This window comes from Acanthochromis polyacanthus, chromosome 8 (assembly GCF_021347895.1).
Source record: "Acanthochromis polyacanthus isolate Apoly-LR-REF ecotype Palm Island chromosome 8, KAUST_Apoly_ChrSc, whole genome shotgun sequence".
NCBI lineage: Eukaryota > Metazoa > Chordata > Actinopteri > Pomacentridae > Acanthochromis > Acanthochromis polyacanthus.
In genome coordinates this window covers 17,620,609-17,648,608 of record NC_067120.1, presented here as the reverse complement: position 1 = coordinate 17,648,608, position 28,000 = coordinate 17,620,609, and the positions used below count along the sequence as shown (strand labels likewise).

Below are 28,000 nucleotides of genomic sequence, written 5' to 3'. Positions count from 1 at the left end.
GTTGAAATGAACATGTACACATTTATTATTATATTATACAGCTGCTGATATTAGCTACTAGCTTAGTGCTGCTACTAAAATAATGTTTTCTTAACATTAGAATGAATAAGAATAATCTATTATAAATCATTTTTATCATTATTATTATTTGCAACATATTACTGCCTACAATGTATAATAACAGCCTAATTCAAAAGTTATCCAGAGTTTTTATATGCTGACATGTTATGTAGGTTCTGTTTGCACTGTTTTTGATGGGTAAAATACAGACAGCACAACTTCCAGTCAGGCAATTTGATGTCAGATGTAAAAACTTTCTTCTAAATTATCACATTCTAGAAAACGTATAAGTTATTTTACCGAGCTGAGCTTACCAGATTCTTGCTTTACCAAACAGAGCGATTGGAAAGAAGCATATTTACCAAAATATCTAACAATTCCTTTAATGTTTATAGAAAGCTTATAGATACTATATCATTTATACCAGCATTTTCGATTTCTGAAAGGATTCTGTGATGGTAATCAGTTTGGTTTAACACACAAATGTCTTCCAGTTTTAACATTTTCCCGTGACAGTCATGTATTCAAATGCAGGGCTAAAGGTTGCAGGGCTTCCTGGGTCGCAGTTAACATTTGAGCAAGGCATAAATAAATACTGACATTTGGGGAAGATTAAATACTAACGTTCAGAGTCTTTTTCTGGCTATATCCCCCCTGGGTCTTTTTAAGTCCCACATAATGACGACTTTCAGTCCCAGTTGATCTCCACTGTCCAGACTGTAATGCAAATGATCAGCTCAGGCACAGGCCAGTGTTCAAAGTAATATCAGGCGGTAAAAGTGGGAAAAGTTCACTCAGTATTTTTGTAGTTGGTGAACAGGTTGTAGAGGACTCTGAGGGTGGACTTGAGGTTCAGGTTCACAACATCTGGAAAACAAAATTGAGAGACAGCAGAGAGCATTAGAGCTCGCCTCACTTGAACTGCTTTGAGCAAGAAAATATAACCTTTGATGTGTACAAAAACTTAATTATTATTATAAATTGCCTCCTTAGAATTCTGTGGCACAAAATAAATGGGCTGTACCACCTTAAAATCTTATTTACAATGCAGAGGAGTCCCTTCTATGATTACTCTTGGACCGCTTCCCTTCAAAAGGTTATTTGTAATTTTGGAAATGAAACGGAGCATAAAATAGCACCTAAGAATTTGCACATGATTATCATATGATGTATGACTTCTTACCAACAGATTCAGAGGCAAAAAAGCACTTTCTGTTCCCTTTCTAGGTACTATGGTGCTCCACATAAGGGCTTGTTTGCTTATTTTAATTTATCATCACAACTAGGGCAGATTTAAGCGAGTCCAGCCAGACAACAGCAGTGTCAAACTAGCATGCATCAGGAACTAAACATCTGTACTTTACTGTTTGTCTCTATTGTTGTTTATAAAGAAGCTGCAGATGTGCACAAACCAGAGCAAACCCAAAGCTAATCAGAGAGGCTATGATAATAACAGCTATAATGGTTTAAATTACTAAGCAGTGATTACAAGCAGTGATTTTCTGCTTTTGGCTTTATCAGGAAATGGTCTGAAGGCAGGATAAAAACACTTGATTTAACACAGCACTGAGAGAAAATATTTACACATCTTGAAAAACTTTTGTAGCTCATGCCATTTTCAAAGGTTTTAAAGTGTTTTTCAAAACAAGCAAAAGTTGTATAATTAAACCAAAAGCACAAGTAATTAAATTGTGAATAGAGAGTGTCAGATATTAAATATGCAACTCTTGATATGATGGAGCTGAACAAAATAAGAATGCTAAATAAGCTGAGGTAAAGCAGGACATGTACTGCTAAAGTATATTAATGAGAGTGACATACAATACAGTGCAATAAAAATGCTTGAATACAATGTGATTACATGTTTGAAAAGGCATTTCTGACTCTAAACATAAATGTGTAGTAATTGTATAGAACCTTATATAGACAATTTTAATTTGCAAACTAGAAAATCAAATATAATGATCTTTTAACAAGAATTGTTTTCTGTATTTTTGAATACTAAACGATTTTAAAGTTCACTTATTTACATTTTAAGCAGGTAATCAGCTATACTAGATTACATTCTGAAAACCGTTTTTCCAGATTTTGTGTGCAAACATTTCTAACTGTGCAGTGGCTGTGTGGAACATAAGAGTGACATGAAAGAAAGATGCAAAATTGTGACAAATTTAAAAATATGTATAATATATAAACATTAAGTCATTTTCTTTTATTGCAGTCTTTATTAAAAAGGTTCAGGCTGAACAACAAAGTGCAGCTCAGGGCTGTATAAACTCAGCAGCACCATCCAGTGATGAGCTTAAGGCAAGGTTTCCACCTACTGGTCAGCTTTTAATATGACTGCTGCTGTGGGAGATCAACAAAATCTCCCCTGGGAAATTCATGTGTTTCATCTTTCATTTGATCTTATAATAATGTAAAATAACAGTAAAATACCTTCTGGTCTGGCTTTGGGTTTTTTCAGGCCTCCGTCCTGCATCAGTTCAAAAGCAAAAGCCACGTTGTGAACCTGAGGAGGAATAAAACTGACGGTTAATAACATTCAACACTGCTTCGAAAAATCCTGCAATTTCATTGCTTTAAGGTGAAGTCACCTTCTGCTCGAAGCTCTCTGGGGTGAGGAAGAAGTTGTACAGGGGGACAAAGTAGTCTTCCAGCAGCCCCATCAGTAAAATCAGGTACACTCCATCAGCAAACTGAACAAACACACACATATCATATGCACACATATAATCACACACTCACAGGTACATGAATACAGCACAGCTTCTTCCATCACACAAGCAGATTAGATTGAATATTTTTAAATTAAAAATTGAGCCACAGATGTAGAGCGCACATGTCAGGATGAAACCTTGTTACATAACATGCATACTACTAATGACAGACTTAATAACTCAGTGGATTGTGCTGCGACAGCGAAGTAATGAGTCTGTAGATAAGCCATTAAAATCTCCTACCTGAGATTCCAGCTCAGTAACTTCCAGATTCAACTTGTTCAGGTGTTTGTTCACAAAGGTGATGAGTGACTGGGAAGAGAAAGTAAAAGCTATCAGTCATACTGACAGTGTAGCTCTTAAAACCTGCAATTTTTTTGACATTATACCATTACTGTACAAAGAAAAGGTATTTTTACCGTTTTAACCACGTTGAGCTTGTCAGGTGCGTGATCCAGTAAAGTATCAAACGCATCCCGCTCTGAAATAAAGATTAAAGAAGACAAAGGTTATGAATACTTAAATAGTTTGATGTGTTAGACACTATCAGGTGCGTCAAAACGATACGAAGATCAATACTACTCTCACATCTGTCATGTAAATGTACTGACTGGTGACAAATTAAAGGAAAAACCAACATGAAGTGTTTTGCTAGAGTGTTGGCCCAATGCTCTTTGATACTAATTCTCTACGTCACTGGAAGTCTACTGAAGGAATGAACACTATTCTTTGAAAAGACATTGCCTCATTTTGTGATTTGCTAACAGTTGTGTCTCACACAATGCTGCAAAATCTGCCATAGATGTTCAAAGGGTTGAGATCTGCTGACTGTGAAGGACACATTATATGCTTCACATCGTTTTCATTGTCATGTAACCACTGAGGGACACCTCTTGTTACCCTGAAAGAAGCTCATGGTTCTAAGGTCTGTGTGATAAAACCAACACAACAGCCAATCAAAAAACCAGTCCAATACTAAACTACCCAGCTAGATGTTCTACTTTAATTCCTAAACTAGCAGAATTGGGATTGAGGGTCAATTTGGTATGATTTGGGTATATAATAAATAATTTATTTTCAAAAATTGAGTTATTTCTAGAAATTCTTCATGTAATTTGGAATATAGACCTTTCCAAATCAGCAGACACAAAATTCATCCCAAAGTAACACTTTAAAAATGGTTGATGCTAGAGGTATGGACCCGTACCCGTAGCATCTGTACTAGAGGTACGGACCCGTTAAGGTCACTGAAGAGCTGGCGCCGGTTAACTACTATTTGCTGCACATTACAGGCAGTTTATATGAATGACTTTGACGGCGAACATTGTATAATGCAACTAAAAATACACCGTCTCCTCTCACACTTTACGTAGACAATGTAGTTTTTACGCTTTTAGACGCTGCGTCTAAATTGTTTGAAGTCCAGTTCTTATTAATTAGTTTACCGCGTTCAGTGGTGGAAGCGGCTGACGAACTCCATTGCAAATGTTCCCATTTAATTTCGGACGCTAATTTACAAGATAAAATTAAGGATGTCGAATATGAAACAAACACTCGTGAATGGTGAGAAGCAGCTCTTTAATTCGGCATGAATTAAAAAAAAAAACACAAACTCGATTCACTGTGATATTGTGAGATTTGTTTGTGGTGATGTAAATTAGCCATTCAACAGAGTCCGCTAGCATTAAAGTGACTGTGACAGGGTCTGTGTTGACAGACGCAGAAAATACGTCAGGGTTTTGTTTAGGTTGTTAATATGTAATAGTCTGTCGCTACTTTTGAAGGTAAAAAAATACTTGTAGTTTGCTGGCTGTTAGTTACGCCATTCATTCCGCAGATTCACCTCGAATCACGGAAGCGCCTTCATCAGCGTAGCCGGCTCATTAATATTTATGTCCGTCGGATTACCAGCCAATCACAAAGCGCGTTCATCAGCCGGCTCATTAATATTTATGGTAAGGGAAAGTGCCGTATCCGCAGGCCACAGGCTACGGGTACGGGTCCGTATCTGTAGACACTACCTTTAAAAATAGCCCAATTCTACAAGAAACTCACAGATCTGGCAACCCTGAGAACAGAACACCCTTAAAGACAAAAAGGAGATCACTAAGAAGAACTTTGTATTGATTCGGAGTGACCTTTTCCTCTAAAGGGACAATTAGACTCAAACCTTGCCAGCAAAAAGCCCCCACAACATAACAGAGCCACCAGGTCTCCTCAGGGTAGAAGGAAAGGGTTCAGGTTTTTCCTTTGATTTGACACCTGTCTGTACATCTACAGCCTGCAGCTCATTAGTTTAGATTAAGGGAACGAGCTGGCTTTATGTAAAGGTAAAAAATAAAACACCACCTTTGAAATTATCTTTTTAACATGTTTGATCTCATTTACTAAATTCATGCAAAAACTAAGTATAAAATAAAAATGAGAAATTTGTATTTTACAGGTAGTTAGATTCCAAACGATTTCATAGCCAGGAGCAAAGACTTTCTCTCTACTGGCGGTCTGAGAATCTTAACTAAACAACTGCCATAAAACTGCAAATTGCTGCTTTAAAACCTGTTGTGTTTTTATGGATTTAAGTAATTGGCTGATTTCCACCTTTGGACAGAGAAAAGGTAACTGTTTGCACTTGTTTGTACTCTTTGTGCTCTGCTGCTTAACTCTGCTGACTCAGGCTGCATATTTATGCACAAAACATTTCCCCAGAAAGCTGAACTATTTCTTATAGCAGTTTAATTACAGAACAGTAAAAGCAAATGTATGCTTGTGTAGCTCTATTAAATGAAAGTGATTTATGGGAGGGACTCACCAAATCTTCCCATCATCATTCTGAAAAAAATAAGAGAATAAAAGCTTACGCATTTTTCACTCTGTATGCCTAATTCTTTTACCTTTAATTACGTTCTGCTACATTAAATGCTATTCATAATCCACACTACAGCAGTGAAAAGAGCACAGATTGTTAAGGGAACTGTAGCAGCTCTTACTCTGTGGTGCTCGTCAGCTCCTTGGTGACCAGAGCGGTCTGCAGGATGCCCTCTCGCTTCTGCACACACAAAGATCTAATTTAGTTCTGGCACGAAAGTAGAACTCGACCTGTGGATTCACATTTTGAAAATCTCATGAATGGTCAAGACAGTGATAGAATGAAGACAGAAACAGCTATAAATCAATATTTTAAGTAGAGGTTATGATATGCGAGCTTCATTATATCGTTGTTTTGGGTTAATCTTGGTTATTTTTAGGTTTGCAGACAGACAGCTCTGGTTAATTTAAAGTGTCATTAAGGCAATTTCTAAAAAGAAATGACTGTATTGTGATTTCATTAATGCATCTATGGTTCCTACTAATATTTTTTAGCATATTTGTGTTACTTATCTTCAATTCACTTTTCTCACTGTCTATCTTCAAAGGTATCCAGAGGTTTCCTGATTTAATAAAAGCTACATTAAATAATATAAACTACACATGTATGTACACATCCCTACAGCTTTCCACATACTGATGGGTTCCTTACCTTCACCACCACCACCTGCACAGAGACGTGCTCAGGCAGCCTGATGGGGGCCTGGAAGTGCATAGCGAGAGCCACCAGCAGATAGACGATGGCCACCAGGTTCTTTGAATGGATCGCTGTCAAAGCAAATCACATGAGAAGCCCGTCAGCTCATTCACATACCAAGGTAACATCATGACATGAGCAGTTTCCTCCACGTGAAAGGCAACAGTTGATGTTTTTTCAGTAAATAGATTAAAGAGCGTCAAGTAACTGAGCCATTAATAATGCATGAATTAAAGTGACTCCAACATTAGTTCCAGTGAGGAATCCTTATGTTTCCAGCGTTATTTCAAACTCTGTATAGATTACGGTAAATACTCACTATTTGTGATGCAAATTAGGAAAGTCGATTGTGCGTTAAAGGGCCTTTCCACTCAATTTCACATGAGTTCAGTTCTTCCTTGTGATGAGAAGTAACTACTTAGCTTGCATAATGTCTTCAGTGGCTCTGACCGAAGCTTTTCAAAGTTAGAAAAAAAATTAGAATAACCCTAATGACGGTTATGAGTCATCCTAATGCCATTATAGTTATCTCGGCTTGAGACTTAACAGAATGTCTGTGTTACAAACTAGATGCCTTTGACAGGTGGGCATTTAGGAGGCAGAAGGGAGAGGATAATTCAAATGGTGTTGAGTTGAATTATAGCAAATGCAGGTCTCAGTAATTTTAGAACTAAACCCACTCTCAGAACTAAAAGTCAAGACATGTCAACTTCTAAGGCTTCAGTTTTGATCACTCTTCTACCATCTGTCTCATCTCATCATTAAAGCAGCACCAACTAAAGCAGCTAATCACTGTGAAACTCACAGTCCACACTCCACTCGATGGTCCAGCCGTGAGGCCTCAGCAGGTCATTGACAGCCTCCAGAACTGTCTGAAGCTTCTGCTTCTGGCCAATCTCCGACTGGGTGACCTCCGCCACGTTCAGCTTTCTGCCTGACAACTTTTCTGCCACCAACAGAAAGGACAGAAGTGATAAATTTATTTCAGGGCAAACACACAAGTAAATACAATCCATATACAGGAGACACTTGCTAACAATGCTGAGATGTATTGCACAGAAAAATAACAGTCTCCTTTGAGCTAGGAAGCTTGCTTCAGGTGTGTGGGCTTACAAAAGAATGAGAGGAGCTGAAGAAAAAAATGTAAATTAAGTCTACTGGTGAAGGACAATTTACACGAAACACAAAAGTTACAGAGGCGCTTCAAACCAAATAAAGTCTACAACTAAATGCTTGTTCAGACCTCTATTAGTGTGGGTTCTGGTTACTGATTTTGAGATCTTGAAAAAGCTCTGAATGCAGCAACAACAAAGATGACTTACAAAGGAAGACTTTCCTGCTCTAAGCAGCAAGTAAGGAAGAGGATTTAGGAGGCTTAGCTCAAGTGCGTGGGTTCAAATATTATGGAAAAAAAGAAAGAAGAAAAAGAAGAAGAAAGAAACCAGCAGCAGCACTGATGCAATAAAAGACGGAGGTTGCATAATATACAAAAGTGAAAGAGAAGTGTGAAAACTAAAAAAGGCCTAAAGAGAAAGCGAGAAATCACACAGAAATTCCCAAAAGGGTTTTCTGTTGTGCATTTTAAATTGTTGTTATTGGTACTGGGGCAACATATGTGATAAAATGTGTATATTTTATTGACTTGATTTAATTAGCATGCAGCTTCTCACTGTTTTGTTTTTGTGTACATGTTTTTCAGATGAATCTACATGTAAGAAAGGCATGATTAAGGTAATAAATGCATAGAGCACAAAAAACATGGAGAGCAAACACAACACGGTCCATGTAAACATATATCTGAGTAAGAATCACAGATTTTATAGGATAACTTCAGTTTTGATGGCATTACAGTTGCACTGCCATGTAACAGTCACAAGGGGGAAGCTCTGAACAGACCATAAACACTGGTTTGTAAGACTACAGCCCAGTAGTGAACTCATATTTATCACAGTAGACAAAGGAATAATGTTGTATTTTTAAATGTTTGGAATGTGGTGGACGCTTATGCATTTGAATGTCTGTCTCACAATAAAATAAATGTGTTCAGGGAAATGTTTTACCTGCAGTCATTTTCAAAGTGTCAAGTGGAAGCTTAAGCTACTGTTGCCAATTCACTTTTTCACCAAATAAAGTTGTGTTTCTGCACAGCTGGTAAATAGACGAGTAAGAAATCCTACAAAGGAAAATGTTTATTTCTTGAACGCTGTCATGGCTGAGCTTATTGAAAATGCAATAAACTCACAATAACAAGGAAATATAGAATGGAAGAGCAACAGGTTGCAAAAATCACACCATCAGTTATTGTAATTGTCTCAGATTTTGTGATATGTGTTATTATTTTAAAAATTTGTTGTGTTGTTGTGCGTTTACTGTCAGATGAAAATCTATGACTGAAAGTTTGCACTTCCAGCAAATTTGTTACCAAAAAAATTAACATTTTAAAACTTTCTACTACTACCAATAATGCCACTTTCTACACATGGCAGGTTGTGAGCAACCACTTCCTCACCAAATAACTTCTGGAGCACTTGTCCATCATAGCAATCCTCCTCCAGGTCTTTGACAATGATCCTCTCTTCCTCCAACTCACTGTTGATCCAGTCAATAAGGACCTGGATGCACATAAGAACAAAATGAAACCTACAACCTAATTTTAGCATTTCACTGATGTTTGTGCGCAAAAATGATCACAAGCTACCTTCAAAAGATCTTTAAATTTAAGATTTTCCCGAGACGTCGGGTCCAACATGATCCTCTCTGCATTTTCCTCTGTGGAAGATAATAGGAAATAAATAAAGGCAACACATGTGAGTGACTGGCACTTCAGTTTCCAACCAGGCCTTTAAATACAGGCATATTTTGGTCTTGCGTAAATACAAATTCATAGCCACAAAAACAAATGTTCCCCCCACCCTCATGTCAACAGTGATTCACATGGCTGCTGAAGACAAAGGCGTCGCCACTCCACCCACTTTCATTTCCTGCTGCTCCACTGTCAAAGTCCCTATTAGTCAACATGTGTCAACAGATTCATATTATCTTCTGTAGCCTTAGTTAGCTCTGACATGCTGTTGCAGAAACCCCCCCCCAAAAAAATAATTCCGTCTTGAGAAACTGAAAATGTTGGATGTGTCACCAACAGTTAACTTCTAGATGGAAACTAGCTGATATATTTTTCATTTTCAAGCAGAAATTTGAAAATTCTGAATGAGATTTTCTTTACAGTTACATGTGCACATACCCAGCAGTGTATCCTCTGGGTGGATGTCTGTCCCTGAAGGCAACATGGGAGCATTGATTGCATTCTTCCCCTCTTCGTGAAGATCACTCACTAGGGAGACAACAGAAACACAAAAACCATAAAGCCGAATGAGCAGGAAAATCAATAAAACAAGCAACAAAATACTTGATTTAAGGTATATTAGCTGGAAAAGTAAGAGAGTGCATCAATAAAGAAGGAAATATCCAGGCGAAGATCCTGCGCCAGAAAGAAAAGAAGAGGAGGATAAGAAGCAGTGTCAGCGGTAGCACTATTAATGCAGCATCACCACAGGAACCACTGTGGGGAAACTACGGTGCCAAATTGGAGTCTATTTGTTGGACCTGCTCCTCCTCCGTAAACACCTCTTCAATCATTTAACCACCACTGTTACTTGTGCATTTACTCAAGCCCTATACTTAAGCACAACCATGAGCCACCACTTAGAAACATTTGAATTTCTTGAGATGGTGCAGACCAGTGAGAGGTTCAATAAAAGTGATTTAGAGACAGATTTAGATTCCATTGATTTGTTCTTTACTATTCAGTCAGTACACAAGAAGAGCACTGTTAATGCTGATGCTTATGCTTATCAAATGTTTTTGAAATGTTACATTTGGATTGGATTTTGAGCCGTCACACATCTGGAAGTTCCTCAGTTTTACTCCACACAAGTGAGGTTCTTTCCTTTCCACTATTAATTTCACTGTAAGGCAGCAACATCTATCCACAGTGTACTAAAAACTACCTCTATTTGTTCAGCACAAGCATACAACAGGAAGACAATGTGGCTGAAATTTTATCACTGAGCTGATTGAAAAGTGGCGAGACACTCAAAAATGAACCAATACACTAGCAACACACACTATGAGTCGAGCTTTGATTAAAATCAATTCCTTTGGAGAGGCTTTCACTTCTGACTGGCGAGATTCTCCGGGATTTGAAGACTTTCTGCTCCTAATGGCGACATTGCTTTTATCTTCCCGCCGTTCAGTTGGTGAGATGTCACAATCAATGGTCTCAAATCTGTCATTTCATTGACGTACTCGCTATTTATAAAGCCAAGGTGAAGTTGAAAGCCAAAAACACTGATGCTCCTGAAAGCCTTTTCACATTAAAAGCATGAAAAAAATAGATTTTTCTCACTGAAAATGAAATCAAAGAAAGTCTAGACCAGCGTGCTTTAGAGTACAATCAGAACAAAAATCACAACTTCAAAGTGTAAGCGAAGAGAGAATACACAGAACTGGACTGGGAGGGGGGTCCCCATAGGTTTACTATCTGATTCAGCCTTCTCATAAGAGCTGAAATCCGGCTCGAGCGCTGAATCTCACAACAGATCAGCAGTTTGCTTGGTAATTACAGAGGAGGCTGAGTGCATTTCATCATAATTGTGCTGCTTCCTCCCTCTCTGTCCATCTGACTGCATTGTTGCTGCGTTAGACAGTGCTGGACTCAGCTTTAGCGCAGAAAATTACTGTTAAAAGGGTCAAATTATTAAATAAAACTCATTTACCGAGCATGATTTATGCAGCACGACATGTGGAAACAAAAATAAATCTGAAGTCATGAGAACCAAAACAAGACAGTGCTGGATTTTAACCAACACTGCAATAAAGGTAACAGGTCCTGCTTCCCCATTTCCATTTCCAAGTTCCTTAAAGCCCAGACATTAAAATCAAATTACCTTGTTTCTTCCTCTTGGTCCCACACAGCAGCCCCGCCATGTCCCCACAATAACTCACCGGATTCTCCCTAATGGCAGAGAGCGGAGGTAGAAAACGCCGGAGAGTATGTCTATATGTAAGTTCAGTGTGTGTGTGTATATATGTGTGTGTGAATGGCAGTCGGTGCAGCTGAGCGGCGGCAGAGGCGTCATCACGTGTTTATTTCTGTCACAGCTCTCCACCCCACCTCTGCGGTCCAGTTACCGGACAGGCTGAGGGAACGGAGGAGGGGGAGGCGGTTGAGCGTTCATGGGACAGGAAGGAGACGCCACACTGGATGCAAACCCCCCAAAGCACCCTATGCACACCACTCACCTCTGGGCTGTCAAGCAGTGGGTGCAGGACAGGCTTCACCGAGCGATGACAGGTAATGTGATGACTAGATATCCGCTAATTCACCGTGCAGGCAGTGGTATGAATGCTGCATGTTGTTTTAACCCTTAAAAAAAAGCACTTTTCTCACACCAACAATGCCCTGATACGTCCTTTAACAACTGCCTGTTAAAATTAGCTGCAGTCCGCTTATTCCACAGCAATACAAGAGAGAGCAGGGTTGTTTTAGTGAATAACTCTACCCCTTTCGATGAGCACGTGAATGGAGCATTTAATATGTTTAGCTGCAGCAGATAATCAATCAGGCAGCCCCGTTAACAAAATTACATTAATTCAATGCAAACGAAGCCTGCAGTCAGGAGCATTTATCTTAGACCGGCTTCATTGCACATTCACATAAGAAGCCGCTCTGCTGTACTGCAAACCGCTAAATGACACAGCGATCAGTCACGGCAACAGGAGCATATGGTCGGATTTCTTTTTGCTTTAAAGCAAAAAATGCTCCAAGTATAATCAGCAGCGTAAGATTTATTGATATTGACCTCGTCTCGTTTGGTCCCACTGCTCCCAAGGGAGGGGAGGCGGTTCACTGTAGCACAGAGGGAAAGATATAAATAATGCGGTAGAATGGAGAAGACAGGCTGGACCTTAAATATAGCTCTGGTTATTTACACCAACACAGGCACCAGCGAGTAACAGCAGCCAGGAGATGACAGTGTGGCTGAGTATGTTCCACAGGGGGCCTTCAGCGGATATTAAGAATGACAGTCAAAACTATCCAACCCATCACACCCAGTGTTTGCTTCAAATTATATGTAATTTGTTGTTGTATGTTCTCCATAATGAAATAATGCCACAGCTTCTTTGTGTCCATGCTGCACTTAAATTATTACTCAAATCTGGTGCAAATACTGAGGTCTGAAAGTTTAGAGAAAAAAAGATGCATCTGGCAGTATTAATCTTTGACATAAACACTCAACATTTGCAAGTGTAAAGAGATAAAAAGAGAAAAAATCTCCCTAAATCCAGGCACTCTTTTGATTAAAATGTTCTTATTATACTGACATATCCTTGCTGGACTGTTAAAAAGATGCCACATGCAGGAACTTGCGGCTTCATCAAGACACGAGTGTGACATTTTACGGTTGGAAAATGAACTTTCCAGTGGTCGCTGTTGAAGAAACTGTAACGGCATGCGTAAAAGTACATTTCCCTAATTCACACATATCTTAGCTATTTCTGCTTTTGCAGGTTTCGATATTGGTCAAGACTCTTCCCAAGCACATATTAATAAAATAATAGTGGTCACCACATCAACTCCGTGTATAATTGCTTGACATAGTGAATATGTTCCAGTCCATTTTGCATCCACTTACTTGAAATACAACAACAATAATAAAAGCTTTGTTCATATAGAACCTACAAGGTGCTTTTACAGACAAACCAAAGCAGAATAAGCAGAAAGAAAAATAAGAACAGTCAGCCAGTAAAGCTACAAAAGGGCAGCAAAATTAATCTGAGTTAGTTAAAACAAGAAGACAAAAGACACAAAACCCAGTATGCTTATATGGGTCAGGCCTGGACATGCTTTAAAGGTAATCGATAAAATCCTAAAATCAATTCTAGTGGAGCGAAGTCAGAACTGGGGTGATGTGATGCTGTGGGCTAAAAACAGTAAGAAGAGAATATTTGGCAAAAAAATAAAATCTTCCATATTATGATAACTAATAATGCCATACTTATGTCTGCACAAAAGCACGTTTGTTTTCCACTAAATCTTTAAATCCCTACTATGAAGCACAGCGCTTCAGTATAAAAATACAGGGTATTTAGTAATGTTGGTTAACCATTTAAAACAATGATACTAATGCAGAATGTACTGATAAGCTATGTAGGTAAAATAAGCGAAAAAGCGTGCAACTTTGGCTAGAAAAACAGACAACTTACTATTAACAACATCCATCCTACAGCGACGTGCATTTGAACTACACTTATTATGCATTTTCAAAGTATTATCAAACTGCTAGTGTTCAGGATGTGACAAATGACAACACACTCATCCTCTCATTCCTTATTCACTAAATCATCATTACTACAGCTCAGTCTGCTGCTGACAAAGGCACTACAGCCTTGTCAGAGAAATGCAGACTTCCTCCTCAGTTTATCAGGATATACAGAAAAAAAGCATATCTACAAACTCTGCTCCACAGCTGCAGGGATCTGGATGTGTCTTGTCAAAGAGCCTTGAGCAGCACATTCTGTCCCAGTTTAATTCAACAAGGGGAAGAGGACGGTTTAAGTGAGAGTGAAGCGTCAGCATGATTTTACAAACCGCAAGTCCCAGTTATTAATGGTGGTTATTCACCCACTTTTCCAGTAGCAACGCGTCTCTGTTGGGCGTCGCCTTAAAAAGAAGACAGAGGACCACACCCTAACATAACAGAAACCACAACAACACGCTGTGCTCCATTAGCAACAATAACTACGCTTACTTTTGCTTTGCTATGCTGATTCTAAATCTAATTAATGTGAACGTCTGCCTTTACATTGACCTGTGTTTATCTGAGCTTTAATCCTATCTGACCACACAGGGGCACTGCTCTCTAACAAGCCAAAGGGGACACTGGTGCTGAGGCCTTCTGGGATTCCAAGCTACCCGCCCTGCAGAAGTCACTGCAAACAGCACTGACTTGGAGCCGAATATAAAAATTAAGTAATGAGGACCACAGAGGGTCTTCTACCAACCACTGCAGGTATTCTGGAGGTTTAGAACTAAAACACCAGACGCATTTTGATGACATCATTCATCCACAAAAGAATATTCTTCAGCTTTCTCCTTCCACACTGAAGTCTGAGGCATGTTTTCTCTTCAGGCTGATAAAAAAAGCACACCTTGTTAAAAAGGGATTGGACAACTTCACACCTCAAACGTTTAGGTCATAACACCTTTGGACCAAAATATAAGAAACCTCTGTGAGAAACACTTTGTTGACACGTTGATTTTTACATCACATCCTACTGATCACCAGCAGAATTCTTGCAGGTTCTGGCAAAGCTTTGAGGGCAAGTTCAAGCAGGATGACGATTATCCTAATTCCCTCAATACACAGAGCTCCTCCTCTCAGCTATCATCTAATTAACTCTGGGGGGCGTTGGCGGCAGGATGGCGTTTTTTGATCCCTGAACATTTCACATTTTGTTTCCCTTCACGCCGTTTTCACGTTGGAAGAATCCATCAAATCATGTTTAATAGTCCTGAAGCAAATTTTTTCCTAGTATCTTTGGGTCTACAAAAAAAAAAAAGTGTTTTTGTTTCATAAATGAAGTTCTACAATTAAGAAATCATCTACTTTCTGATCTAGTGTATAATCTACATCAGCTTCTGCAGCTTTTCATTTCAAGTCTACAATGCTGCCTTGTGTATCATTTTATACACATTTCCCTCAAATTCAGAGCCCATTAGAGCCAAAAAATAAACTTCTGTATATTTGGATCGCAATTTTAGGAGGTATAATAATACTTTTTTGAAATGAATAGAAAGCATCCACTTTTGGAGGTGAAGTATGGAATTGAAGGAGGCTCCTCAACAATTAAGCTGTCTGTGTGCCTGCTGGTGGCCCTCCCTTAACGGAAATTACAAACACATGGGTGAGAGCACACACACACAAACACACACACTGGGGCGTTAAACCCTGCAGCTGTCCCTTTGACCAGACAGCGTGTGACCTGTGGTAGGGCGGAAAATAGTCCACAGTTGTGAAAACTAGAGAATTAAGTTAGAGAGGCGTGTTTTGGATGTCCAAAATAAAGCGGGCAGACTAATCTTCTTACACCTTTATCTTTATAAACTCGCATTCCTGACAGGGGTCACTGAGTGTATGATCTATTTCTGTTTACTTACCTCATGTTGAATGCCAGTGGAGATACTGTGAGGCTTTGTCTCGCCCTCTTTAGAAGTATTTCTTGCTGTTAAATTGGTGTTTAACTGTGAAAATTCAATTCATGAACCAACTATGGACTGACTTGGCAACACAGCACCTCACATCAAAAATTGAGAAAAACTTGACACATAGGGAAAAACCTCCCACACTGCTGTATAAATTTACTAAATCGTGTGTACGGCCTATGAATCAGCTGCCAGTGATGTCCCAGAGGTGAATACTTTATGAGCGCATCATGTGATTGCAGCACCATGGACAGAAACACAACAGAAGAGACACAAACGCAGGCCCTTGATCAAGTCAAACTAACAGAAACAGCCTCTAAAACACTCACCTTCTTTAGATTTCTTCTTCCGGACGAGGGTTCCTCCTAGTTTCCCCAGAAAGGACTCGTCCTTTTTCATTTTTGCGGGCTGCAGGGTCGCAGATGTGGCCGGAGTCCCGGACATGTTTCAGCGCGTCTGTGAGAGCTTGTGGCCGGTCTGTCGGTGAGCTCAGTCCGCCCTGCGATGCATCCACACACCGGCTGCTGCTCCAATCACAGCGACAACACACCACTCACAGGCAGACAGCAGCTTTAAGGAGCAGCATCAACGCAAACCAATGACTCACATGTGAGTAAGAGCCTCATCTGCTCTCCACCGGCAGACACACAATCACACACAGCGCCACCCATAGACCTGAGGAGGAACACGAGGTTTCAGAGTCAAGGGCGGAAAAACACACTTCATGTTTGGTCTGAAGCCAGAGAAGCAAAGAATATCACACAATAACACAACACAACATAAACGAGAAGAGTCAGAATTAGTTGCTATAAAATTATAAACAAAATTTAAAAAAACCACAAATATTAAGAGCAGTCTCCCATTGTGTAAAATTGGAATTTGCAAATAAAAACATTCAACTAGAAAATGAACATCCATTCGATTAGAAAAAAAGACATTCTGCATATCATCGAATTTAGTCAATATTAAATAAATATGCATATAATTAAATTATATTCATATTAAATAAATATGTATGCAGTTAAATAAATGGCCATTAAATAAATATTGACATAAACAAATGAGGCAACTAACTTCTAAATGCATTTAATAAATACATAAGTTTATATTTTTTAATTGGATGTTTCTGTTTATCTCAGGTGACATCTAATGCCACATTTATTTCAGCATTAATCTAACAGCCATGTTTATTTTTTTCACAGGAACATTTATTCAATGTATGCATTTAGTATTGAATATAACGGGACTCCATAACGTACTAGTTCTGACTGATTAGAAGAAATGAAGAGTATAAAATGGAGTTGGACAGCTAACAAATAAGCCAAGCTACATATAAATAAATGCAATATTTAAATAACCTGGTCAATATTTTTTAAAAGAAAATGTTTTTGGTGACTTGCAGTTTAAATGTAAGTTTAAAGAAAAAATATTTAACATTTATGCAAAGGAGCAATAACAATGATGTAATTGATCTGTAGATTGATTGTGGCCATCTGATGTTTTTTTGTTGTGGTTGTTTTTCTGTTTGAGTTTGGAAAAAAGACTGGGGTAGGAGTTAAAAAGACTTATTCTTCATCCTACTCCTGTTCTTGTACATGGGATTTGTGTATTTTGTGCTTTATAAATTGTATCCATTCGTTGTTTTTTCATGCATTACCATGGAAAAGAATAATTGAAATGAAAAAAAAAAGAAAACTTGTAATAAAGTCAAAATCAGGTTTAACCATCTGGCAGTCATCCATTTAAAAAACATAGCAGTCAATAAATGTACTAATTAAAGCTGCATTTCTAATTAGACCCTAGGATTATTATACATGAATAATTTTTACAACATTAAATATATAAAAGTACATAATTAGTCAGTTGATGCATCAGCTGATTACATGACCTACAGGCAACTTCATTGATCAGCGAATATTTAAGATCTTTCAAGCTGCAGTAAAATGTGAATACTTTCCATTTCTCTTAGGCTTTTATGACAGCAATCTAGCAGCGTTTGGGTTGACAAAAAAAAAACAGTCTAAACATTTTTATTTAGGGTGTAGGAAATACTTTTTGAGATTCTATACTATTTTCTGCCATGTTTTAACCAGGAAATAATCATTAGTTTAATCAGTAATGAAAAGCTGCAGCCTTCTTTCAATTATTATAAACAATCAGTTACATAAAGGCCCAAATAGTGCATTTTAGACTGCATGCATTCACACAGTAGAGTCTGACTTATAGGAGAAGTCGCTCACCTCATTGGACTGTATAGGCCTTCATTACGCACATGACTATTACTGATGCAAGAACATATTTCACAGATTCCGACAATATTATTAACATACACTGAGCTAAAAGGTTCAGTTCTTTCATACAGTGTTTAATATTTGTGCTCTCACTTGGACAGTAAAAACAGCTAAAAAAATACAAAATTACATTGAAAAGTCTGACTGATGTCCTTCATGTCTTCTGAAGGATTAAACAGGAGCAGCACAGCTTCAGCGTTCATCACCTCCTCCGGTTTCTGGTGCTGTTTTTAGGAGATAAATATTCCAGTTAATTGAGTGCAGGTGATTTTAAGCTCTCCGTGTGTCCAATTATGCAAATACTGAAATGTGATGCTGCTGTTGTGCATTCACCTGTGGTCTGCAGGAGCTTCCAGTCAGCCTGCAGTTTGCATCTAAGTCTCTCCATGGCCTCCACATCCTCTGGTAGTGCAGCCTGGAGCTGCTCCAGAGGAGGAGCCGGGTCCCCGAGGAGGCAGGAGGCTGTGGGGGCGACACAAGCCTCCTCATCCTCCTGAAATAAAAGCAAAAGGGAAAAATGCTGACCACAAAACCAGACAACCCTGCTGCTAATTCTTCTTAGAAATACAATTTCACTTCTGGCATAATTAGACGACATCTAGTGCAGTTTTAAGAACATTCACATAAAATCGACCAAAATCCAGTGAAATTTGCTGGATTTTGGTTGATTATTATGTGAATGTTCTTAAAAGAAATATTAGAAGTTTTACTGATATATATATACTTAATCACTTTAGATAGTTTTAGGATTTTTACTCATATTTTGCAAATATTTACAAGAATTTTCTTGCCAAATTTGGAGGATTATTTTTCAAAATAAAACTTTTAAGGGAAATTTTTAAGGAATTATTGGATAATGGGTGAATTATTTAAAAGTTCGAACCCCGTACTGTTGTCATAAAATGAGAGATTAGCTATAGAGACTGACACTATTTCCGAACTAGGCTTTAAATGTGTTTATTTTTGCTGTAAAGTTTGACATTTTAACATCGCTTCTATGGGGATTGACTCACCTGAGTAGCCAGCTGTCTAATTATGAGTCAGTTTCGACCTGTCCTGCAGGTCAAAACTGACTCATTTTAAAGTTTGAAAAAGTGGGAAAAATATATATTTCACAGTGAAACTTCTGATGTCCACATTTTCAACATTTTTGAGAAATCTCTGAACACTTTTTAGTGGATAAAAAGAAATGTTAAAAATGTTTCTTTAAGAATATTCATCAAAAAAAAATGTGCTGGATTTCGGTTGATTTTTTTGTGAATGTTCTTAAAGAAAATATTAGAAGTTTTACTGGTATATATGTAATCACTTTAGATATTTTTAGGATTTTTTGGAAGATTTTTGTCCACTTTTTTGAAAATATTTACAACAATTTTCTTGCCAAATTTGGGGGATTTTTTTTTTTTTAAAGAAAACTTTTAGTTAAGGGAAAATTTTAAGGAATTATTGGAATTTTCTTCCTGAAGGTTTTGCAAATTTTCAGAAATTTGGGGAATTTTTTTTGTTGAATTTTTGTTTTTTTTCAGACAATATTTTTTGGTGCCTGTAAATGAGCACAACAGGAGGGTTACGTAGCGTACACCAGCCTTCTTACCTGCATTAGCACCAGTGTGTGTCCTTGTGCAAAGCTCTGCAGCAGGGCCGTCAGCTGCTGCCACACGCTGACATGTACTTCACTATCTGGCATCCGAACCAACAGAACAAGATTGGGGTCGTACTCATACCCCAGAGGTAGAAGGAGGCCAAACACAGCCTGTATGAACCCTGACACGTCACTGCAGCCCTGTGGGAGGACAGAGAAACATATTTATTTAAACCCCCAGTGTGTATTAACAGCATGTAAAACAGACGTGAACATGTCAATGTAAGGCACTGAGGACAATATGGACACTAATATAAACAAAAATATTACACTTATTTTTCGATGATCTTGAAATCAGAGCTTTACTATACTATTATGATGACAAAGGTGGGAAATAAAGCCACTATACTAAAATCAACAGAAAATATGACATGACAAATCCTCTCAGTAATACACACTACCTTCTTTAAACACACGGGAATGTAATATTTGCATTTCTGTTCCTCTTTGTCTTCACTGCTGATCTGAACCACAAGTGTTTTCCTAAAGACAAAACAATTTTGTTAGCATGGTATTTTTACTGTTATGGATAAAGAGTGATTTTACTGGATCAAAAGAAAACAAATCCATTCCCGTTTTACCAACTCTGACACAAAGAGCATAAATGATAAATCACCGGTCTCCTGTGATGTGACTCAGGACCTTCCCATTGCCGACACAGACGACCAAAACCCTGCATGAAGACGAAAGTAAACAAATCAGGCTGAACTCTTCAAAAAATAAATCCTTTTACATTTTAGCACATCCCAGCAGTACGTTTTCTCTCAAATTCCTTTAAAGGATGCTTTCCCCTCTGGGTCGTCTTTCATTGTAATTGTGTGGAAAGTAAACGTTTCTCTACACTTTGAAGAGGCATTTATCTTTAATGTTGCAGTTAGGTGCTAAAACTGTATCTATAATAGAAATCACTTTAGGGAGCCGAAGCACAAATGAGAAGCACAAACCCACTGAACAGCAAATTAACCACAAGCAAACACGCGGAACATTTCTGATGCAGTATAAACAAACACGTTCGGAGAAGTACACTCATCCTCTGCCTTGCAGCAAGTTAGATGAGAAGAGACCCCATTGTGAGTTAAATAAGAAGCAATAGCCAGCAGCTAATTACACTAGCCTATGGGGAAAAAGAGGGAGACAGCTGGTCTGGCTTTGTCTAAAGGTAACAAAGTCTGCTGATCAGCGCCTCTGTGGCCGACTAATTAATTGGCTTGTTTTTCTTAAAAACTGTAAAACCCAGGTGTGTGGTGGTATAGTTTTTCTGTTTAGCAAAGACAAAATTATTGTTCTTGAGGTAAAAAAAGGGTAGGATGGGGTAGGGTGGGGGGGTCTTGCAAAAGTGACAATTTTGGTACTAATGGAGAGTTACCAGTCTGTAAAATGAGCTAAGTTAACTACCTCCAGTTTTTGATTTACCACTAAGTATGAGAGTAGTGTGGAACTTCTAATGTAACACTTGCTAAGTGGCTAAGCAAGTGTGTTTCCAAAATGTCAGACTATTCCTTTTAGGTGGGGGATATTACGTGTAAGAATATTACTGTCAAGTAATCCGTTTTATCACAAGCTCATTATAAAACATGCAGTGCATTAAAAATCCAGATTTCTATACCGATTGCTGAGAGAAGCTGCGACATGCTGGACAACACACATCATCGCCATGGAGACGTCACAGACCAGCGCCAGGCCATTGCAAATCTACGAGGCAGTAATTAAATATGGTATCAGCCCGCAGCAAAGCAAACACTGTGCTTACAACAGAATCATATCACAGCACTCAGACAGACAAGATGCAAACATCCAATTACCTCATTCTTGTTCATTTTCTCGGTGAGGCTGATAAGACTGGAGAGGGCTGTGAGAGCATCACTATCATCTGCATCTTTGAGGAAATTCTCCCTTATTGTCAGAAGAAGACACATTTTTTCATTACTGAAGCAGATTAAATAATCAAAGCTGGTCACAATGAATATCTTTGGTGTATTTTAAGTCATTAAAAACTGTTTCACACCTGAGTTTGCTGGCTATGAGTGGGTCGAGATCCTCTGAGGAGCTGAAGCGTTTACATCCTTCTGGACAAGCCACAGCGCCGGTGAGCACGGCAGCACAACGAACAGGAGGAGCGACACGTTTTGGAGGCTCGGGCCACACCTTTTCCTCTGCGCTTTTCTCTTCCTCTTCCTTCACTGTCTTTTCTTCTTCTTCCACTTCTGCTAATTTAATGCGCTTGGTGCTGATATCAGAGGTTGGTGGATCAGCTGGAGAAGGGAATAAGGGAGACTTAATGGGAGGGTGGACATTAAAGTGACAGGAGGTGTAACCGTGCCATGCTGTGGGTCTCAGTCTTCTGTCAGGGTTTGGCTGTGACATTCAAAAAGCTGTTTGAAGCCTCTACAGGGAGCTATGAATGTTCTGATAAGGTGTCTTGAGTGACTTCGCTTCAGTCTGTGTAGTTTTGGGCCATGAATTGTATAAAGTTTTATAAACAGTCTGTGGTAGAGGCTGAAAACTGCAAGATGGAGAGAAGCGAGGTTACTAGTCTGCTGTAGCTTGCTGCTCATATTTGCTTAATGCTAGTAGCTCCAAGCTCCATTAACCCTCCTGTTGTCTTCATTTATGGGCACCAAAAAATATTGTTTCCTTATCTGAAAAAATCCAAAAATTCAGAAAAAAAAAAAAAAAAATCGCCAAATTTGCAAAACCTTCAGGAAGAAAATTCCAATAATTCTGTAAAAGTTTCCCTTGAAAGTTTTATTAAAAAAAAAAAACAAAGTTGGCAAGAAAATTCTTGTAAATATTTTCAAAAAATGAGTAAAAATCTTCCAAAAAATATCTAAAGTGATTACATACATATCAGTAAAACTTCTACTATTTTCTTTAAGAACATTCACCAAAAAAAAATCAACCAAAATCCAGCAAATTTTGCTGGATTTTTTGAGAATGTTCCTAAGAAGCATTTTTAACATTTCATTTTTTTACACCAACAAATGTTCAGAGATTTCCCAAAAATGCTGAAAATGTGGACTTTTTTCTCCACATTTTCAAACTTTAAAGTGGGTCAATTTTGACCAGCAGGATGACACAAGGGTGAAATGCTGTTGGCATAACACGCCCAAATCTCTCACGAACTGTCTGTGGTCCAACTGCATTCTGGGTTATAAAGGGACCAGAATGAAAAACATCTCATATCTCTGGTTTTGGTGCTATAGTTTTGATCCTTGTATATCTGCCCGTCATGAGTCCACAAGTATGATACGACTGAATCTGAACAATAATTTCTGTGGATGTTCTACCTGCATGTTTGAGGCAGGACCAGTACGGCCTATGAGCTGATCGGACACAGTGAAGAGACTCGAGAGCACTGAAAGAGAGAAACCAAATTGCTGCAGTTATAAAACACACACACACAATACAGTTTGGCTACACGGTGACACACACCTTGTACAGGGAGCGCTGAGGTTTGCAGGTCGAGGCAAAGGATCTCCAAGCAAAGTCTGAACTGTCTGACACACAGACTGAGGGAGGGAAGTCAAGTTGTATCCTCCCTGGAAAATATCCACACACATAACTTTTTATAACCGAGTGCTCCGCCACATGATGGCTGCAGCATGTGAATCTTTCACGGGCTGATGAGGGGATGGTGGGAAAAAATGAGTACTGTTGCTTCACATCTTTGATGTTAAATACATGTCTGACCTCGAGCACCGCACACAGTCTCCCTCCTGCTAGATTCATTAGGAGGTGAGTCAGGTGGGCGAAGATGTCGGGAGTGGCACACATTTCACCCTGGAAAATAAAAGACTCCACCGTGACTCAACTATTTAATGTCCCAGTGACTTATTACAATAAAGAGCGGAAGTGCAAGGGGTTCATAAGCATGAGAGAAGTTCAGCATACACAAAAAAGAATATATACAAAATTGTATTTCAGTTGTATTCAGTACCTCTGGGTCACCGATGGCTGAGTCAAAGCCTGCACACACCAACACCAAATCTGGACAAAACTATGACAAAGAATCACATATTTAGAAAAGCCATGTCTAAACTTATTTGTGAGCAAAAATTGTTCATTTACCAAAATAGTTTACCTCGTACGCGACTGGTAGGAGGACGTGACAGAAGACTGACAGATAGTCACTGTTCTCCATTCCCACCTGAAACAGCATAATGAGGCCTATTTAATGAATACATTAACACATTCACAAAGATGGCTAATTTTAAAAGCTAATTTCAGACTGGGCCGGTTAGTTTGACAAACAATGAGGCTGTTCCCCTTACGGGATTGAAAGATGGATTTAATATTTTACATTGATCACTAAAAGAAAAACACTGAACATGAAAAGAGGCTCAGAAGTGAGTTTCTCTGCAGTATCAGACACATTTTGTTCAGAGATTTAAACTGTCCCTTTGGATTTTATGAATTTGTAATGGCCATTTCATACCAATTGGCAATCTAATATACTAAAATTATACTTCAAGTAATAACAAAAGACTTGTAAACATCAAAGGCAACTGCTCATTGCAGCATAAAACCGTTTTTTGCATGATTTTTTTATTTTATTTTCTGTCATATGTTGTAAAAACACCATTTCTCCTATTATTACTACATTTTCTTTAACCTGAGCTAAAAGTCAAGTGAAAGATAAAGCAAGCAACACTGTTATTACTGTTATTCAAACACACACTATCTGTGTGATTACCTACCTTGTTCCATGGTACATTTATATTGAATCCAGCCCCTTTCTCTTTGCCAACGTTATCATACTCTGATTCTCTGAGCTGAGGCCAGAATTTCTGATGCTCATAGCGGTGCCAAGAGAAGTAGAGGACGCTGGAGGGGGGAAAAAAAAGAGTAGCATGCAGAATCTAAGATGCCAGAAGAAATCATCCATGTGAACAAATCAGAAATATTCCTTCAGCAAAAAGTCACCTTGGATCGTCTTCAAAGCAAAACTGCACCCCCTGACCGTGATGTATATCCCAGTCTACTATCAACACCCTGAAAAAGAAAAGATCTGATGTGAGCATAAACACCTACCTTTAAAAAATATCTCACCAACAGTTTCCAGAAAAAAACACGAAGATGAAACATCCTGTTACCTTTTAAGTCCATATTTCTGTTTGGCATACCGAGCTGCTATGGCCACGTTGTTGAACACACAGAAGCCATTAGCAGCACCGCGCATACTGTGGTGTCCTGGTGGTCTATTAGCAATAAAAGAGAAGTGTTAATATTTCATAAGTTTATTCAGTAATAGTTTAATAATGTAGTCTATACATATAACAAAATAATATTTCACAACTTCTTAATTGGCCTGGCATGCAGAACCCCCTTGGTAGTAGTTTATCATGATATAAAAAAAAAAGGTAGAAAAAGATGCCAATTTCAGAATTTATAAAGCCCTAAACAAAGGCTTCTTAAATGGCATTTTTGTCCCAGAAATCCAAAATTAACTTAACATTTGTCTCAATAATTTTCAATTTGAAGCTTTTTTCTTCACTTTCCTTAATAACTATATTTATCTAAATTGATAAATGTACTAATTTCTAAAATACTGAACAAGAACAACTTAAATCACGGAAATAATTCACACAGAAAGAATCCGTATGAATTATTTCCAGCTTGTATCAATTGCTGGTAGTAGTAGAAGTAGTAGTTCTGTGCAGTTCTCTTATTAATTACTAATTTTGTATTAGCTGTCCAGGACTTTCTATTTCCATGTTGCTGTTTGATGGATCTCAAGACATATTCATGCCTTTTATTGTGGGCAGTCTAAGGCACACCTGTGCACTAATCATGGTGTCTAATCAGCATCTTGATATGGAACACCTGTGAGGTGGGATGGATTATCTCAGCAAAGGAGAAGTGCTCACTGTCACAGATTTAGACAGATTTGTCAACAATATTTGAGAGAAATGGTGATATTGTGTATGTGGAAAAAGTTTGACATCTTTGAGTTCAGCTCATAAAAAATGGGAGCAAAAACAAAAGTGTTGCGTTTATATTTTTGTTGAGTGTAGTAACATTTGATGGACAAAACCTTTAATCACTGTAGAATAGCAGCACACAGTAAACTAAACTTCCTCACAAAATAGCCAGTCAGCATCAGAGTACATCTCAGATCTGCTGTGTGTCGCTGGCTAACAGCCTCACCTGACGAGAGCCATGCCGTTCCTCACTTTCCCCGTCATAACACTGTCCACCAGTTGTAGTGCAGCTCCTGCAGCCAGTTTGGCACAGTGATAGATGTTCTAGGACAGTAAACGAGAAACAGTAGTGAAAGCGACGACAGCAACCTGAGACTCAGCCCCGAGCAGATGTGTGATACAGATAAATGACAGCAGCTGCAACTGGGAAAGTAAAATGTTACTAAGTGTAGGACTAACTGGGTGGAAGTAGACATCACCATACTGGAGGGTGAACTCCTTCAAGTCCTCCAGAGTCATGTAAGGAGTCTTTTTCACTGCCTCCAGGTATTCTTCGCTGTCAGGAGCAGCAAAACAAATGGTCATTTGAGATATTTATCTCCCTTTCATGAGTAGAGTTAGAAGAAATCACTGAGACATGAAAAAGCTTTTTATTAGCATCAGGTCTGACCTGTGAGCCAGCAGAATGTCTGTGTCCGTGGCCTCGCGGACAGGTATGGAGACACATCGATCAGCCAAACCAGTCCTGACCAAAGCTTCATGACTCACAGTCAAGCGCTCGGGCACCTCGATCTTACATGCCGGACTGGAGAAAAAACATGACGTCAAACACGTGTAAATTAGCTAATGGTGTGATACGCATCTTACGGAATAAAATAATCTGGATATGCATAATTGAATGTGTTTTTTTATTTAGTTATTTCTACTTTAACTATGTAATTCTGCTCCAATATAAACAGTAGTTTATACGGATAAAGTGAAACTGGTGTGATGAGAAGAGTCAAGCAGTAGAGGTTACGCTTTCTTTCATTTTACACAAAAAAACTTACAGAAATACAAGTTTCTATACAGAAAAATCATGCACTTTTTGATCAGATACAAACAAGTACAATCAATTTTAATATGCATCTTGAGGAAGCAATGATAACAAATGCTGCACCGTGACCATGAGCTTCAATGCATCTATTGGGTTTATGGAAATTATTATAAAAGATTTTAGGAGAGACATTCACTGCAGTCTCATACTTCAACCAATTTCAAATATTTCAGTGGAGTTGCATATAGTTCAGCTTGCACTTTACATGCTGTAAAGGTAATTATAAAACTACTCTATGACATTCATGGGTTAAACAAGAAAAACTTCCAGTGACTACAATTAAAACTACAAATATTATGGTTTTATTTATTTTGTATTATTTATGGGAGCACAAATCATAAAATGCAAACACAAACAGGACAGTCTCCCCAAAATTGGTGAAGTTATGTTAAACATACTATAATGTGATGTCTTACAGTTGATCTTTAACCACAGATAAAGAAAAATAATCCATATCTATGAATTGCACCCATGTAGAAGTGCTTGAACAAAGTGAAGATCAACAGTAAGATTGAGAGAACGGGGAAAAACAAACTTAAGAAATGGATGTGATAACTTCATGTTGCATTTGTGAATAAATAACTTCTATAAGCTGAAGGAACTTAACCACAACTGTTAGCGTGAAGCTAACAGTCCTTGTGCCACTCTGTAACTGACCGTGCTAGCAACAACGAACTGCAACTTTAGTTCCCATCATTAGCACAACTTATTCATTTCACAGAATTTGTAGAACAATTTGAGACACTAATAGGATGAAGCCATTTAAGAGCGACGTGTTAAAATAATCAAATAATTACCTCTTACTACCATTTGTTCTGCTTAAGCTAAAGAGACGGTACGTGCGCGTTAGCAAGTTGTTCGCCTTCAATTAAGCTATAACTACATGGGGGAGGTTACGTTCACTGTAACGGTATTGTAACGTTGTTTGTTGTATCAAATCAATGTGTTAACAGGAAGAAATTAAAATAGAAGTCACACAGCAGCCGTGGTATCCCCGAAATTACACAGCAGTTACTTATACCAGCCTAACTTGTATTCATTCAGGCTTGTTTTGCTAGCTAGGTTAGCTGTGTGTGCCAACATGTGTGTTTATTACTCACTCTACCCAGAGCAGCTTGTATTTGGTCATCTCCTCATCATAAATCAGCGCTGTTCCCATCTTCATCACCTCTCAGAGCACACAAAACATGTGGGGTACAACACATATGTGACTGCACTGCAATAGCCTCTTGTTGTTGCAGGCTGTTTCTATAAAAGTGCACGAAGCTACTTAAACAAGGACCGATAAGAAAACCTGTGATCTAACGGTGACTGACTTCTACTGAGATGTGCACAATATAAATAGATACCTATTAAGTTTCTTTAAACTCAGCGTGCAAGCAAAGTGAAAGGAGTGAAATGCAGCGTCTCTAAGTTTTCTGGAGGTTGTCAAACTGTTTAATG

At 38.4% G+C, this 28,000-nt stretch overlaps 2 protein-coding genes across 5 annotated transcripts; both read right to left on the bottom strand.

Moving 5' to 3' along the window:
• Position 1: 1 nt before the first annotated feature.
• Positions 2-16,206, bottom strand: parvb (parvin, beta). 2 transcript variants are annotated; one of them, XM_022196579.2, is made up of 13 exons: positions 15,937-16,206; positions 9,584-9,673; positions 9,041-9,111; positions 8,852-8,954; positions 7,148-7,288; positions 6,298-6,413; positions 5,768-5,826; positions 5,590-5,609; positions 3,200-3,261; positions 3,024-3,092; positions 2,658-2,759; positions 2,500-2,572; positions 2-927 (listed from the first exon to the last, which is right to left on the bottom strand). In XM_022196579.2, exons 1-13 carry the CDS (start codon positions 16,049-16,051, stop codon positions 851-853), a joined length of 1,098 nt encoding a protein of 365 aa, XP_022052271.1. In that variant the 5' UTR covers positions 16,052-16,206; the 3' UTR covers positions 2-850. The 2 variants fall into 2 exon arrangements, with proteins under 2 accessions (XP_022052271.1, XP_022052272.1); XM_022196580.2 differs by lacking the exon at positions 15,937-16,206 and adding an exon at positions 11,289-11,437.
• hdac10 (histone deacetylase 10) lies at positions 16,172-28,000 on the bottom strand. Of its 3 annotated transcripts, XR_007943781.1 has the most exons (21): positions 27,658-28,000; positions 26,132-26,266; positions 25,921-26,017; positions 25,688-25,785; positions 24,634-24,738; positions 24,464-24,532; positions 24,238-24,364; positions 23,622-23,687; positions 23,478-23,537; positions 23,231-23,320; positions 22,973-23,079; positions 22,828-22,895; positions 21,546-21,792; positions 21,343-21,433; positions 21,147-21,232; positions 20,157-20,213; positions 19,942-20,023; positions 19,493-19,681; positions 18,232-18,391; positions 18,029-18,122; positions 16,172-16,282 (listed from the first exon to the last, which is right to left on the bottom strand). XR_007943781.1 is itself a non-coding variant. In XM_022196578.2 (20 exons), the coding sequence occupies exons 1-20, from the start codon at positions 27,720-27,722 to the stop codon at positions 18,091-18,093; spliced, it is 2,031 nt and encodes a 676-aa protein (XP_022052270.2). In that variant the 5' UTR covers positions 27,723-28,000; the 3' UTR covers positions 17,622-18,090. The 3 variants fall into 3 exon arrangements, 2 of the variants coding, with proteins under 2 accessions (XP_022052270.2, XP_051808135.1); XM_022196578.2 differs by lacking the exon at positions 16,172-16,282 and having other exon boundaries at positions 17,622-18,122; XM_051952175.1 differs by lacking the exons at positions 16,172-16,282; positions 26,132-26,266; positions 27,658-28,000 and having other exon boundaries at positions 17,622-18,122; positions 25,946-26,009.